The 16,367-nt window shown below is 43.1% G+C and overlaps 1 protein-coding gene across 8 annotated transcripts in view; it reads right to left on the bottom strand.

Annotated features, from left to right (window-relative positions):
* ALKBH3 (alkB homolog 3, alpha-ketoglutaratedependent dioxygenase) overlaps positions 1–15,484 on the bottom strand; it is a 37,052-nt gene extending 21,568 nt beyond the window's left edge. For 3 of the 8 annotated variants that reach the window (XM_032360520.1, XM_032360526.1, XM_032360528.1), the window contains exons 1-7: positions 14,153–15,484; positions 12,559–12,704; positions 11,828–11,931; positions 10,740–10,774; positions 6,884–6,931; positions 4,658–4,761; positions 2,814–2,902 (exon numbers count right to left, since the gene is read on the bottom strand). In XM_032360520.1, coding sequence (XP_032216411.1) covers positions 2,814–2,902; positions 4,658–4,761; positions 6,884–6,931; positions 10,740–10,774; positions 11,828–11,931; positions 12,559–12,637 — 459 coding nt within the window. In that variant the 5' untranslated portion in view covers positions 12,638–12,704; positions 14,153–15,484. Of the gene's footprint in view, positions 1–2,813; positions 2,903–4,657; positions 4,762–6,883; positions 6,932–10,739; positions 10,775–11,827; positions 11,932–12,558; positions 12,705–14,148 lie in introns of all 8 variants that reach the window. The other 5 variants (XM_032360521.1, XM_032360524.1, XM_032360522.1 and 2 more) reach the window with 5 other exon arrangements.
* Between the last annotated feature and the right edge of the window lie 883 nt (positions 15,485–16,367).

The following is a 16,367-nucleotide window of genomic DNA, read 5'->3' as shown; positions in this document are numbered from 1 at the left end:
TTAAGCTTATCTTCATGGAGATAAAGATCAGATGCTAGAATTATACACTTAGCAAGAAAAACAAGAATGTAAAAGAGGAAGATAGCTTTTTTGCAATATGACTGAAAAACTAATTAGCACTTCCCTGACTTGCTTAGGGACTGAGTACTGTGATAACTCCAAGTTTGCTTTATGTTTCTAAGTGGGTATATATTTTTACTGGTTATTTTTGGTGGTGAAGTAAGGAGAAAAAAAGGGGATAATGAACTAGAGGATTAATTTAGACTCTCCAACCAATACTCTATATACAGATCCCTCAGAACTGAATGTCTAAATTAAAATTCAGCATCATCTCACTGTTCAGTGAAGACATTCTATCCTTAAAAGACATTTGAGGAAAAGAGTATGAGAAAACATGAATCACAAAAGTAAAAGGACCTATTCAGTGGATTTCAAAAAGTGTTTTGTAGAGTCTTAGGTACCACAAAGGTGTCTCTGGAAATTCAGTAGGAGAAAGGAGAGGTCAAGCTGGTGGGACTCCCAGCCAGTCAAGGCACTTCTTTATTTTCATATACTGGGTTCATATAAGATTTAGTTCAAAAAAGACTAAAAGAAGTTTAATAACCTCTGACTGAATTTGCTCCTGTGCTTTGGGTTATTAAGCCTGAGGTAATAATTTAAAAATTAAACAAGTTAAAATTAAGCAAGAACCCCAACACACATATATACCTTTAAAAAGTCTAAGAGGCATCTCTTTTGATTTTGTTCACAGTGCCATAAAAACAAACTAAATCTTTAACCGAGGAATACAAAGTTATGAGCCAGCCAAATTTAAATAAAAGAATTCTGACAACCTTCATATCCACCAAAAAAGCTTGTTTGAATAAATTATGCTCTGTACATACAGGTTATGGACTACTACACAGCTATTAGATATGATTTAAAAGAATTCTTAATGATACTAAGACATGGTAATGATACAGTCAAATGAAATGTAGTATACATAATTGGTATTTTTATAGACAAGTTCTCTGTTTATTTCCTTAAAATGAAAAAAAGCGGGGGAAGGGAGGTGCGCCTGGCTGGATCAGTTGGTAGAGCATGTGACTCTGGATCTCAGAGTCATGAGTTCAAACCCCATGTAGGGCATGGAGTCTGCTTTAAAAAATAAAAAGACTAGGGGCACCTGGGTGGCTCAGTCATTAAGCATCTGCCCTCAGCTCAGGTCAGGATCCCAACGTTCTGGGATTGAGCCCCGCATGAGGCTCTCTGCTCAGTGGGAAGCCTGCTTCTCCCTCTCCCACTTCCCCTGCTTGTGTTCCCTCTCTCACTGTGTCTCTCTCTGTCAAATAAATAAAACCTTTAAAAAAATAAATAAATAAAAATAAAAAGACTAGACCCAAACATTAGGTGGAAGAATTACCCAAAATTTTTAATATTCTTCAGGCTTATCTGTAGTTTCTAAAATTTTAAAAAATAAATTCATATTACATACATTATAAGAAAAAGACTGTCATTAAAAAACTCTTTTGAAGAGTTGTCAATATGTCCTCAAAGCATAAGAGGCCCTACTACTCAGCATATCTGATGTGCCTTACATTTATTATAAAGCAGTGGTTTTTAGCCAAGGGAGTTCTGCTCCCTAGCAAATGTCTGGCATCTACTGGGTACAAATCATGGATACTGTTAAACATCCTAAAATATACAGGACAGCCCCAACAACAAGGAATTGCCCAGCCCAAAAACCACTAATATCAAGGTTGAGAAATCCCATTCTAAAAGATTAACTAAAATGATGGGAAAGAACTTCTTCCCTAGAGCCTGTTTAATCCTCAACTTCTCTGTTATGACTGTTGACAAGAAGGTAAATTAATTCTGACAGAAACATGGCCAGCCATCTGTTGGATTGGTCTAATTCAATTCTCTTCATGTTTCCAAATCAACCTCAGCTATAAAGGGTCTCAGCACTTCCCTGGGTCACATTCTAAATGCAGCCCAACAAACAAAAGCATGCAGCTATCTTTTCATGTGAAAAAGCCATGTCCCCACTCCCACTCCCATCAATGTTTTGGTCCTGAACATTTTAGTCAAGTGGGAGTTTATTATTACAAATTACTAGAAGCTCTAAAATGTGTCATACTTCTGTTTATCCCAATGTCATAAGCAAAACTCCATTTTCTTCAAAGTCTCGTTCAGTAAAGCATAAGATTATTTGCCAAAGGCAAGATTCCAGGAACTAAACAGGGAGCTATTTCTTGGATCTTAACTCTATCCTTTGGACAATCTTAATTTATATACTAGAATCTCCTTGTCTACTGTCATGGAAATTTTTAAAAACAAAAGAAACAGTAGAAATAAGCCAAACCCACGATAAGATTTCCAAAGTCTAAGAACTGCAGCCACAGAATGAATACAAAGTCAACAAGAAAAACACCAGCTTTTTTTCACAAGTGGCAAAAGTGCCTGAGAAATGGAAAGAGATGTTCTGACCTCACTGGCCAGAGCAAACGTGTACCAGGGTGTACACAGAAGGTTATGGCCAGAAAAGCAGGCGAAAGGGGAAGATTTGAAGAAATGGCTCATTTTTCTGAAATCCTTAAGCCCGGTTCCTGTTTATTCTAGCTCCAATTTTTTTCTCATTGTCAGAGTTCATCTCTAGATCAAAAAACACAGGAAGAATGATAAGCACAAAGACTCAGTGTTTGAACCCAGAGGATTTTTGGTACTAGGAACCATCATGCAACTCTGCAAAATAATGTACTATTATTTTACAGTACTCTACATTTATAGCACATAGTCTATAAAACCATATCAACAGCAATATTCCAACATACGTGAGGATTTGGTTCCATAGTGATTCTTGAGTAAGTGTAAGGAAGTTCTCCATACCATGCTGTAAGTCTTGGTTGCTTGTAAGTTACATCTAAGAAAGAAAATACAGGGCCTTTGAAATGGTTTAATGCTATTTAAGGTGTGCCTCCTGAGTGCCATGCAATGTGCAAGAAACTATGAGAAATACAAAGGCAGAGTAAAGATGAGCTCTGACTCAGGGTTCCACACATTTAGAAGACAGGAGATTTCAGGAGTCGAGTGACTCACGAGTTCAAAGAAAGAAGACAAGAGAAGGTATGCTGGCACAAACCATAGCAGCAAAGCTCTGAGGTGAGAGTATATATGACTTGTTTGTGTCAGTGAGGACGGAAGTAAGAGTGGAGTCAGGGGCGCCTGGGTGGCTCAGCTGGTTAAGCAACAGCCTTTGGCCCAGGTCATGATCCGGGAGCCCCAGGATTGAGTTCCACATTGGGCTCCCTGCACAAGGAGTCTCCTTCTCCCTCTGACCCTCTCCCTTCTCATGATCTCTCTTTCTCTCACTAATAAATAAAGAAAATCTTAAAAAAAAAAGAGTGGAGTCACACTGCAGAACAGTTCAGATTAGAGAGGGTCTAAAAAATGCAGGTTATGGAGTCTGAACCCTTGTAGGCAGGAATCTGTGGCACCAACATCCACACAAAACAAGACACACTGTTCATCCATGTGCTACCTTTTATTTTAAGAAAAAAGGGCTCTGACCAACCACAGCACAAAGCTGATAGTAGTCAGAAGTTTCTGATGTCCAATTTATCGAGAAGGGAATTATTCATAGATCTGCTGTTTTTCCCCACAAATGAAATCAACTGCTATAATAAGAACAATAATGATAAAGGTAGCTAACATTCACCAAAGGCTTACTATGTACCAATCATTCTGCTAAGCACTTATCATGCTGTATCTCATTTAATTATCACAACACCCTCAATGAGGTAGGTATTATTATTAGACCATTTTACAGATCAGAAAACCAAGAATTGGAAAACTACTTAACTAAAACTTGCTTAAAATTAACAATTACTTTGAATGGCAAGGCCAGCAATCAACGCCAAGCTGGCCACCAAAGCCCTCCTGTGGAAACTCTGGGAGTCAGGAGAAAAAGTGGATTCCTATTCTGATGTCTGAGTCACAAAAATGAAGTCTGTATACTTTGCCTCTTTCTTTACAGAAAATTTGAATTCGTTCAATGTGCCAGAAAGGAAATTTTATGTTAGAGCACAGACGTCCTCCAGTGGCCACCTCTGGTACAGCAGATACTGTTGGCTTGTGGATGCCCACAAAGGAGCAGGTTCCAAGCCAGGCAATCTTTACAAACTCCCAGAGCACAAATGCTGAAACTAAAGGACACTGGACTCCTCTAATGAAATGAAAATGAGAATAAAAAGCCGGTAATAAGGATCATAAAAGAACATATGCCAAATGGAATCAGAAAAAGAGAAGCTCTGGAAGTTTCTATGAAGAAAGAGGAAAACTGTCACTATTTAAAGTAATAGAGTAATGAACAAACTCAAAAAAAGAGATATCAACCACAGTTCAGCCAAACCAAACATGCTTTGGTTGCTTGAATCCCACCTCCATGCCCCTGCCCTGTTCACTCTGATCTCTGAGCCTGCTGTCTGCTGTTTCTTCTGCCTAGAATACTCTTCCTTGTCCCTTTTGATTGACAAATCCCTACTCATCTTTAGGACCTCTGTTAGGTTTTAAATCTGTTTACATAAGACTGGGCATAGTGAAAAAGGCAACGGCATCAGAAAACATTCTAGAAAGGGAGACCAGGCAGCAACAAGTACGATCTCAGACATCTACTTACCGTCTCTGATGCCAGTCCTCTGTTTCCAGGGAACGACCTCACAAAGCTGTTCCAATACCCAGTCAGCTTCTTTTAAGTTAATAAAGCCAGGATACAAACACACCCTTGATGCAGAAAGAACCATTATTAACTAAGTCATTATTATGACTAAATATAACTAAAATATAACTAAATAAATATAAATACTTACATAAATATATAAATAATTACAACTGAATATAACTAAATAACTAAAGCATTATTAACTGAAGAATCCAAAGAAGAGGGGAGCCTGGGTGGCTCAGTCAGTTAAGCATCCGATTCTTGATTTCGGCTCAGGTCATGATCTCGGGGTTCTGGGATCCAGCCCCTACATCAGGGGCTCAGTGCTCAGTGTGGAGTCTGCCTGAGATTCCCTCTCACCCTCTGCTTCTCCCCCTGCTCATGCACACTCTCTCTCACTCAAAATAAATAAAAATCTTTTTTTTTTTTTAAATAAATAAAAACCTTAAAAAAAAAACACAGAGAAGATGAGCTAGTCTCTAACCATTAGTGAAGGAAGTTAATCTGGATGTTTCCTCATGGGTAGGTGAAATCATCTTACATCTCTCATGGAAGAACCTAATTATCACCAGGTCATGATGTTCCAATTGTGAAATAAACGTTCACGTTAGGACAAATAAAAGAGGCAATAAAGGAAAAATAATGCATGAGGACTTTTAGAGACATGATTCAAATACTGCTCTACCACCACCTGCTGTGAAACCTTGGGCAAATTACTTAACCTCTCTGAACTTTGGTTTTTCTTACCTGTAACACAAAAATGATATCCACCTCATAGGCTCACTCTGGAACGCAGAGTAATTAATAAAATGCCTGACCCTGTGTTATTTTAACAACTGGTTGTCTTCTGAGACTAAGCCAAGTAGGGAAAAGGATCATTTATGACTCTATCAAAATAAACATTTCCAAATGAGGGTTCTTTCTCTCACTGAATATACACTTATTTCAATAATGCCAAGTCAGCTCAAAATCATTTTTGATATCCTTCTTAAGAAATGTTCTTGGGGTGCCTGAGTGGCTCAGTGGGTTAAAGCCTATGCCTTCCACTCAGGTCGTGATCCCAGAGTCCTGGGATCAAGCCCCGCGTCGGGCTCTCTGCCTGCCTCTCTGCCTACTTGTGATCTCTGTCAAATAAATAAATAAAATCTTAAAAAGAAAGAAAGAAAGAAAGAAATGTTCTCAAAGCCCTTGGAACATTCTGCTGAACTTCACTCTCTGAGGGTGTGTCTGATTTTCTGAAAGAGCCAAAGCTCACCTGAAGCCACCTCTGGTTAACAATGAGATATGACCAAAATAATGCAACTGGGTTTCTCGCGTGACTGTTAAACTGGCTTTGAAACGGAGGTTCTGAAGCTCTTCCTAAGTAATGCATTCAGATATGCAAGTTCAGATACATTTATCTGAAATGCTTCATTATTTTATAGTGACAATAAGTATATTCTTGAATTAAGGGAACGTTTAAAAATTTTTTTTAAGATTATATCTATTTATTTGAGAGAGACAGAGAGAGAGCATGTGCAAGCAGAGGAAAGAGCAGAGGGGGAGGGAGAAAAAAGCTCAAACCGACTACATGCTGAACCTGACCCAGCAACCCTGAGATCACCATCTGAGCCAAAACCAAGAGGTGGACACTTAACCAACTGAGCCACCCAGGTACGCCTCAAAATGCTTTTAATAATGATTAATGCCATCTATACCCTAAGTTGTATATGCTTTACCTTTACTGAAACTTCTCTTAATGTAGACTGAAATACTGATCCACTCATGTAGATTAAGGGTTAACATAACCTAATATGTTGCATATAGATATATGCAGTAATATGATTAATACGATAATGAATGTAATAATACATATAATGTAACATAATAAAATGTAGCACCCAGAGCATAAAAGTGAAGGCTAGATCAACTTGAGTTTTAAGTTACTATGTGGCACTAGGAAAAAGACCTCAATCTCCTTGGCCTGCATTTCCTTATCTAAAAAGTTACAGAAGTAATAGTTACCATACCTGACGGAGAGACTTTGAAAATGTTCTGAAGTTAGAAGTGCTATATAAAAAGAGATATTACACACCAAAGAATTTCAGAGGCAGAAGTTACCTATTTCAATTCAGGGAACAGATCATTTTAAGAGACTATAACTCAATTAAAATTATAGTCACTTTCTAGGGAGAATGCACTTACCTAGATATGCCTGTGGGTGACATGCTGATTTCATACACACCCTCTTTGCTACAGAAATTAAGAAAACAGACTCGTTAGTACCAGGCAAATACTACACTCCCTCCAGTGGGACAGCTGTGCTTTGCAGCTCCCCAAACCTGCAGTCACCCACACCATTTCAGAATGAACATGCGCTGTGAGGGACGCACATCCCCACCTCCTCCACTACTGAGATGAAGGGCAAGACGGTGGCAGATTACCGGTGTCACTGGGAACTGAATCCTGAGGGGATCAGGCCATGGAGACAAAGACAGGGATGAAATGAATCCCGATTCTACCCCTTTATATTTCACCCATAATTTAGGCTGATAGGGTCCAGAGATCTATCATAAAGGGGTACCAAACAGAGCATCTCTTTGGAGACTCTGGAATAGGTGCATTTACATAAGGCAAATACATCTCAGAGCTCTGAGCTTCTGCTGCTTTCAGATACATGCCTAATGAGGTTCCCGCTCTGATTAATTAACATCCTTCAAAGGCTCCCCACCAACTTTTCAGCATTGTATTCAAGGTCCCCATGATGTAGCTCCACTTCCTGACCACTCCCACTCACTCATGATCCTCCACTGCTGTCTGCAATCTCCCAAATACACCACAGTATTGTTTTTTTTTTTTTTATTTTTAAAGATTTTATTTATTTATTTGACAGAGAACACAAGTAGGCAGAGAGGCAGGCAGAGAGAGAGGAGGAAGCAGGCTCCCTGCTGAGCAGAGAGCCCGATGCGGGACTCGATCCCAGGACCCTGAGATCATGACCTCAGCCGAAGGCAGCGGCTTAACCCACTGAGCCACCGAGGCGCCCCACAGTATTGTTTTTAACTTTATTTTATTTTATTTTATTTTATTTATTCGAGAGCAAGCAAGCACTAGCAGGGGGAGGGACAAAGGGAGAAGCAGACTCCCTCTGAGCTGGGAGCCCAACGTGGGGCTTGATCCCAGGACTCCAGGATCATGACCTGAACCAAAGAAAGACACTTAACTGAATGAGCCCACCCTGACCCTCCACACCACAGTATTTCTTTTTTCTTTTTTTAAAGATTTTATTTATTTATTTGACAGAGAGAGAGATCACAAGTAGGCAGAGAGGCAGGCAGAGATAGAGGAGGAAGCAGGCTCCCTGCTGAGCAGAAAGCCAGATGCGGGGCTCAATCCCAGGACCCTGGGACCGTGACCTGAGCCGAAGACAGAGGCTTTAACCCACTGAGCCACCACGGTATTTCTAATCCTGCTTTCCTACAAGCTGGAATGCTTCCCTGCCATCCAGCACCCCCAAGCCCACCCACCTGAGCTTTAGTCTGGGAGAAAATTCTAATTCATTCCTCAACATCGCAGTTCAGCCTTGCCTTCTGTAATGCTTCCCTGACCTCTAATCCACCCAAATAATGTTAACTATCTCATCCTCTGTGCTACCACTAGACCTTACTATAATTCTACTGTTTTACAACATACATGACTGCAATTTCTTATTACATGTCTATTTCATTTACTAAACTGTGGGCTACTAAGGGGCAAGGAATAGGTTACTGTTGTGTTTCCCAGTGCCTTGCACATTGTAGATGGGCAGTAAAAGCTCAGAATTTAATCATATGTGAAAAAGTACAAAACTGTTCCAGAAGTGCAGCATGGCCAGGTCCACAGTGAGAAAACTGATCCAGACTGCATAGGTTCCTGTACCAGGATAACAGTCAGACCCTTCTTGGACAGAGCTCAGTTACAGAGAACATAAAGGGACAGTTTTCACATCACTCTCTGCCATGTGAGTTAGTAGTTTGTGATCTGTGAGCTGGGCTCTTGGGCAAATGTGAGAGTGCCTCCGAGCAAAAATGTGGGCAGCGTTATTGTCATATACATTTATCACATCTCTAGATGGTCTCCCCCTGAGTGTAAATTACAATGTTTAACTGCAACTGTAAATTATAATTACAATGTTTCAGTGTGATATGTTTTGGGCCATGTTTAGAAATTGGCTCACTTTAAACATGGGTGACATTTTTGGCTATTAAATAAAAATCTAAGGAGCTAACTTTAGATAACCAGGATTAACAAACCTTGGGGTCAAGCCAGAAGTTCTGTCATTTTGCTCTGACCTGAATATTCACAACTGCCCATTTTTTCAGCCTGAATGTCCCATCTGTACCTAGTAATAAGTTTCATGTTTTTTTTATTCTCTTTATCACCAATGGAGGTAATGTCACATGGTGTTCACAAATGAATTCAAGACTATTAGAGCCACCAGACTCTGCTTAAATGATCCTATAGTCCAAACCTTTAATGTTATAGACAAACTAAAGTTCAGAGAGATGGCCTTAATGTACCTAAGGACTAGTTACATAGCTAAATAGTGGCCAGGCCACAACTATATACCCTTTTTGAAAGTATGATGACATTCCTGGGGCACCTGGGTGGCTCAGTGGGTTAAAGCCTCTGCCTTCGGCTCAGGTCATGATCCCAGGGTCCTGGGATTGAGCCCCGCATTGGGCTCTCTGCTGAGCAGGGGAGCCTGCTTCCTCCTCTCTCTCTCTCTGCCTGCCTCTCTGCCTATTTGTGATCTCTGTCTGTCAAATAAATAAATTAAAAAATAAAAATAAAAATAAAAAAGTACGATGACATTCCTGTTTCAAGTTTTTTCTGGGCTTACAAGTCAACCTGGAAACAGCCAAGCAGCCTAATAGACTATTCCTAGGCAGGAAGAAAGGGAGAAAATCTCGTAGGCTCCAACTCCCCACTGAGCACAGAGCCTGCTGTGGGGCTCGATCTCACCACCCTAAGATCATGACCTGAGCGGAAATCCAAAGTTGGCCACTTCACTGACTGAGCCACGTAGGCACCCCACAAAGCATCTTTCATTAATTTTGGGAAAGAGTATTATATATACAGATCAATGTAAGAGGAATTATAAATTAAAGATGACATTTTATATACAGATCAACATAAGAGGACATGAAATTGCTCTGGAACAATTATATGAGAATTTAAGGCCCTCTATATTTCCAGCAGCTTTCATTAAGTGTTGCTAGTAAAACAGTACCTGATGAAAGTCCTCTCAAAGGCCAGTTTCAGGGGCACCAGAGTGGCTCGGTGGGTTAAGCTGCTGCCTTCAGCTCAGGTCATGATCTCAGAGTCCTGGAATCGAGCCCCGCATCAGGCGCTCTGCTCAGCGGAGAACCGCCTGCTTCCCTGTCTCTTCTCTGCCTGCCTCTCTGCCTACTTGTGATCTCTATGTCAAATAAATAAATAAAATCTATTCCAAAAAAAAAAAAAAAGGCCAGTTTCAGGGCACCTAGGTGGCAAAGTCAGCTGAATATCCGACTCTTAGTTTTAGCTCAGGTCATGAGCTCAGGGTCTTGAGATCAAGCTCCGTGTGGAACTCTAAGCTCAGTGAGGAGTCTGCTAAAGTTTCTCTCTGCTTCTCCCTCTGCCCCTCCCTGTGCGTGCTCTCTAAAATAAAAAAATCTTAAAAAAACAAAAACAAAAACGCCGTATCTCAATGACTCAGGAAAAATCCCACTCTGTCTTTACCTAGGAGATATTTTAGCTTACTCTCTGCAGATATTTTAATGATCAGGGTCAAGAAATCCACACCAGAATCACAGTTTAAGATACAAGTATCTTCTTGCATTTTCCACACCATCAGCAAATTGAGCAAGGCTTCCCAAAAGACCAAGTTTAAAGACATCTAAGAGACAACTATCCCAGCCTAAAATTAATACAGTAACTGGGCCCTTATCTCTTTCAGATGGAAAACCCAGTGAGGGAAAGATCTGGGCTCTCCATTTTCCTGTGGGCAACAAATACAGAAAGGCAACAAATTACTTACTCAATTACCCGTGGCTCTGGAGCTCTGCGTACTACCTGCAAGGAAACAGGCAGATTTTACTTCTGGAATGATCCCTAATCCTCAGAAACGCTTATGTGCAGGACTACCACATCTTCTCATTTCTGACAAAAGTCAGTCAAGTTTAAAACTATCCCTTTTTTTTACTTTAAGCTTTTACAATCCTACCAGAGACCCTTGTCTGCTTTCCTTAGAACTATTTCACAGTTACTAGCAGGCAAGAAAAAATAATAGAAGTAGAATTAATCCACTTTCAGAGCAGCCAGTAATTCTGGAAAAACCTTCTTTCCAGGCAACTATTTATTTATTTATTTTAATTATTTTTCCAGGAGACTTTTTAAAATAGAAGACATACTAGGGTGCCTCACACGGTTGAGCATCAGACTCTTGGTTTTGGCTTAGGTCATGATCTCAGGGTTGTAAGATTGAGCCCTGCTTGGGCTCTGTGCTCAGCACAGAGTCGGCCTCAAAGATTCTCCCTCTCCCTCTGCTGAGTCATGCATATGCAGGCTCTCTCTCTCAAATTAATTAATTAAATTAAACCTTTTAAAAAATAAAATACAAGATAAACTAAGAAGTAAGTTTTAATCATTATTTACACAATCACTATTACAGCAAGATGACTAATTTTTAGCTTTTTCCATGTTATTAACAACAGTTAATCTTCACTCTTTCTTACAATTTTTCCCCACGGGGGGAAAAAAAGGCTAAAATATCAGGCATTGTAGTAGCTGAAAATTTCAACCCAATCCAGAGACATCTGCTACACAAGCACTTAAGACAGCATGGTTTGTTAGAACCATGTTAGAAATCAGAAAACGAATGCAAGTGCTCATCACGGTATAACGTCCTTCCCCCCAAAATGGGAATTTTACTTGCCCATCAGCTGGGAGCAGACTATAAAGAATCTTCAGGCATACTAAGGAATTGATATGCCACATTTCATTATAAGTAAAGGCCTTTCACATTCCTTTTATTAGTGAATTTATTCAGTCACTATTGGAGTGTCTACTATGTGAATATAGCTCTTACAAGCAAATGTTAGTACTGTAGGAGAACTAAGAACTCACTTGCTGGGGTTCTTTGAACACAAACTGTCTGTCTGCAAGATGATGCTCCTTGTTCATCCATGTCTGACCAGGTCTCTGGTGGAGATGGCTCTTCGCAGTGGTGGCTGAAACGAGCAAGAAGAGACGTGAACCAGACTCAAAAAGTCTGCTCTAGGGAGCAAGGGCCAATAAAATCTAGTTGAAGATAACCGATATGATACCTAGAAATTAATTAGTAAAGTCTGTCGGAGATCCCACTACACCCACTGAAAGGTGTGAGAGATGTGACAAAATACGAGGAACACTATACCTCAACCGCCAATAAAAGATGACCACCAGTGGGGCACCTGGGGCTCAGACAGTTAGCGTCTGCCTTTGGCCCAGGTCATGATCGAGCTAGGATCAACCTGGGATCGAGCCCTGCATTGGGCTCCCTGCTCAGCAGGGAGCCTGCTTCCCGCCCCTACTCTGCCTGCCTCTGCCTACTGGTGATCTCTCTCTCTAATAAATAAATAAAATCTTAAAAAAAAAAAAAAGATGATCATCAAGAAAATCAAGGCATCAGCTACACTTTAGTGCTAGTGTAGCAGATGTCTCCGGATTGGGTTGAAATTTTCAGCTACTACAATGCCTGATATTTTAGCCTTTTATTCCCCCCGTGGGGAAAAATTGTAAGAAACAGTGTAGATTCACTGTTGTTAACATCAACTGAAATGCAAGTACATTCACACAAGATCCCCATGAGTTCTTGCCTGGCTGAGCAGGGGCCTGGCTCTTAGGGGGACCAGCCCAGGCTCCCTGCACTCGGGCTCGCCGTCTTTTGTCCTCCATATTGACCAAAAACGCTTCTGTTCTTAGCTTTCAGATTTCATTCCTGATTAAAACCACACGAGGGTATCTGTTTGGAAGAAAAAAAAAAAAAGTGCTTTTGGTTAGGATTGTGAGTGTGAACCACCTAAGGAAGTCCTTATAATCCTTTCAAGCTCAATGCAATCGGAGATTCTATACAAAATTAATTTCTGTCATCACAACATCTCAATCAAGGAGCCTACTAAGTCACTTAGAACTGCAGGTTTTAACGTTCATTTTTGCAATCTTATAGAACGTTTTTTTTTTTCCCCAAGAGAGAATGAGCGTGCATTGGCGGTGGGGTAGAAAAGAAAGAAATTCTTTTTTTTTTCCTTCACCATAGCACAGACCCTCCCCCATGTCCATCACCCAGCCACCCATCCCTCACCCCCCGCCCCTCCAGCAGCCCTCAGTTTGTTTCCTGAGACTAAGTCTCTTAGGTTTGTCTCCTTCTCTGGTTTCACCATCATTCTTCCCCGCCCTTCCCCTATGATCCTCTGTCTTGTTTCTCAAATTCTTCCTATCAGTGAGATCATATGATAATTGTCTTTCCCTGACTGACTTATTTTGCTTAGCATAATACCCTCTAGTTCCATCCACACTGTTGCAAATATCAACATTTTGGGGGTTTTGATGGCTGCATAGTAATCCATTGTATATATACACCACATCTTCTTTATCCATTCATCTCTTGATGGACATCTAGGTTCTTTCCATAGTTTGGTTATTATGGACATTGCTGCTATAAACATTTGGGTGCCTGGGCCCTTTCAGATCACTACGCTTGTGTCTTTAGGGTAAATACCCAGTAGTGCGATTGCTGGGTCAGAGGGTAGTTCTATTTTCAACTTTTTGAGGAACTTCCATACTGTTTTCCTGAGTGGCTGCACCAGCTTGCCTTCCCACCAACAGTGTAGGAGGGTTTGCCGTGGAGAGAGAAAATCTTAAACAGATTGCACGCCTGGTGCAGAGCCCATGCAGGGCTCGATCTCACCACCCTGAGATCATGACCTGAGCCAAGATCGAGGGTCAGACTGAGCCACCCAGGCGTCCCAATGACCTAACAGGACATTTGCTTCTTTCCCAAGAAAGTACATGTTAAGAAACTCTAAGATCTATCATAAACGACATTAGTCTTAGTAGTGTCAAAGAAACTGTAATATTCTCTCACCTATATGGACACTGAGAAATAGCTCAGACTCCGTTTCCCAGGGCACTTCCATATTCCGTTGTAACCGGCTATACCAAACTTCCCTGGAAGCATATTAAAAGATACCCATGGTTGGGGCACCTGGGTGGCTCAGTGGGTTAAGCCTCTGCCTTTGGCTCAGGTCATGATCTCAGGGTCCTGGGATGGAGCCCCACATCAGGCTCTCTGCTCGGCAGGGAGCCTGCCTCCCCCTCTTTCTCTGCCCGCCTGTCTACTTGTGATCTCTCTCTCCTTGTCGAATGAATAAATAAATAAATCTGAAAAAAAAATAAAATAAAAATACCCATGGTCTGTCTCAGAATGGATCCATCTCAGGATGGATCCAAGTGTTCGTCTTTGCGACAAGCATCGCGGGAGATGTTGCGAAGGGGGCACAGATGATGACTACAAGGTTAAGCGGCTCACCCAGAGTCACTTGGGCCGTCAACAGGAGGTAAATTAACATTCAAACTTCATTAACTTCCAGTTTTCAGTCAACTGAAAAAACAAAACAAAACAAAACCACCTCCTAATACTCAGTATACTAATTTGGCATTTCTGCCATTAAATTTTGAGCTCACAGCAAATACAGGAGCATAGCTACTAAAGAGACCAACCCAGGGAGGTCCAAGCCACATGTTCTGAACCTATGATTCCTTTCTTTATTGCTCTAAGAAAGCGTCACATTTCGAGTCCTCGCAGGTGACGAGCTCGTTTTATGGCTTATTTGGCACTCCAATTTCCAGACCTTCCCCAGACCTTCTGAGCTGGGGCGAGCCCAGGAATCTGTGCACTGAACAAATTTCCCCAGGTGAGAAGCATAGAATTCCTTCTTTAACAGGCAGGGAGATGACGGAGACTGCCATCTGCCCCCAAAAGAGCTAACGGCAGAGTCAAATGCCACCCCTCGACACCCTCAAGATGTGTCGCGACAGCTTGCATTTATTTCCTCTCAACGGGAGGGTCAAAAGCTCTGAACACACTGCGCTGTAGCTCTCGCTCTGTTCCCAGGGGAGTAGGACGCTGTTACCGGCCGGGGCACAGCTGCTGGGAAGAGAGATTTCGGAGCCCCCACCCCAGACCTAACCGATTCTGTGGCCCAGAAACGGCCCGCCAAGGCCACCTCCCACCCCGAGAACCCCGCAGAAGGCAAACGCCGGCAGCTCGGGCGCCAGCCGGACTCGCTCCGAATCTCAATCCGGCAGCTCCCGGCCGCACCGCCTGTCCGCGGACTTCACCTTTCCCGGCCCGAGGTTCTTCCTCCGTAAAGCGCGGAACCAAGGCCTCTCTCGCGGCTGGAGCGCAGATCGGGAGACCCTCGCGGTGAAAAAGCCTGGTCCTCAAGCAGCGCGAGCAACTTGCCCTATTTTCGAGTCTTCTCTTCCACGAGCCCCGGGACGCGCGGTCCTGGAGGTTCGACGCGGGACGGCCCTCAGGGGACGGTCCCCAAAGCCCCAGCCACCCAGCGGGGAGCCGGGACCCCACAGCAGCCGGCGGAGCTCGCCGCGCGGGTACAAACCCGCCCGGTCCTGGAACGAACCCTGGCCCAGGCCTAGACCCGCGCCGCCACCGGCTGTCGGGGAACCTTAAGAGTGGAACACCGACTCCGACAGCTCGCAACCACAGGCCGCGGCGTCAGGAATTTCCTCTGACGTCACGCGCCGCCGCCACTACTTCCGGCGCCGTTAGCTGGAGTCCGGGCAGCTACCTGTTCCCTGAGGCGAGAGGTCCGGCTTGCTGAAGGTGCCCATAAGGGCCGGGATAGGTGCGGAGCGCGGACTGAAGGTGCGGTGGGAGCCCGGTCGGGAGCCGGGACATGGCGAAGGTGGGAATGAAGACGCGTTTCGTAGGCCGAGGTCCTTGGGGCCGTAATCCACCCCCCCGCCTCGCTCCCAAACCAAGCCGGAGACGTCTAAGTGCCGGCAACCTTGGTCTCTGCGGAAAGAGTGACGGGTCCCAGCGGGGCTGGGGGAAGGGCGAGGGAGGTGGGAAACCGGGTCGTGATGTGCGAAGTAAAAGGGTCTGAATTTTACCCTGGAAGCCCTGGAGGGTGTCACAGGCGCTTCCTTTGCGTTCCCACCGCAGCCCGTGCGTCTTTCCATCAGCAACACGGCAGGGCACGGGACCACGCCTTCTCCTCCGCGCTCTCCGGTGCTGAACCACGTGTGGCTTGAGCCGGACGACGCCACTTACTGGGTGTGTAACCTAGGGCAGGTACTCCGCTGCTTCTTCTTCTTCTTCTTCTTTTTTTCTCTTTTTTCTTTTCTTTTTTTTTTTTTTGATTTTATGTATTTGTCAGGAAGCCAAAGAGAGATCACAAGCAGGCAGAGCGGCATTCGGAGGGAGAAGCAGGCTTCCCGCTGAGCAAGGAGCCCGATGTGGGACTCGATCCTAGGATTCTGGGATCATGACCTGAGCTGCGGGCAGCCGCTGAACTGACTGAGCCACCCAGGTGTCCCGGTACTCCCCTTCTTTAGGAAAAGAGCATAGCTCTTGTTGGGAGAGTTACATGTGGTAATGCAT

The sequence above is a fragment of the Mustela erminea genome, chromosome 9 (genome assembly GCF_009829155.1).
Source record: "Mustela erminea isolate mMusErm1 chromosome 9, mMusErm1.Pri, whole genome shotgun sequence".
NCBI classification, from domain to species: Eukaryota; Metazoa; Chordata; class Mammalia; order Carnivora; family Mustelidae; genus Mustela; species Mustela erminea.
This window is presented reverse-complemented; position numbering and strand designations above follow the sequence as displayed.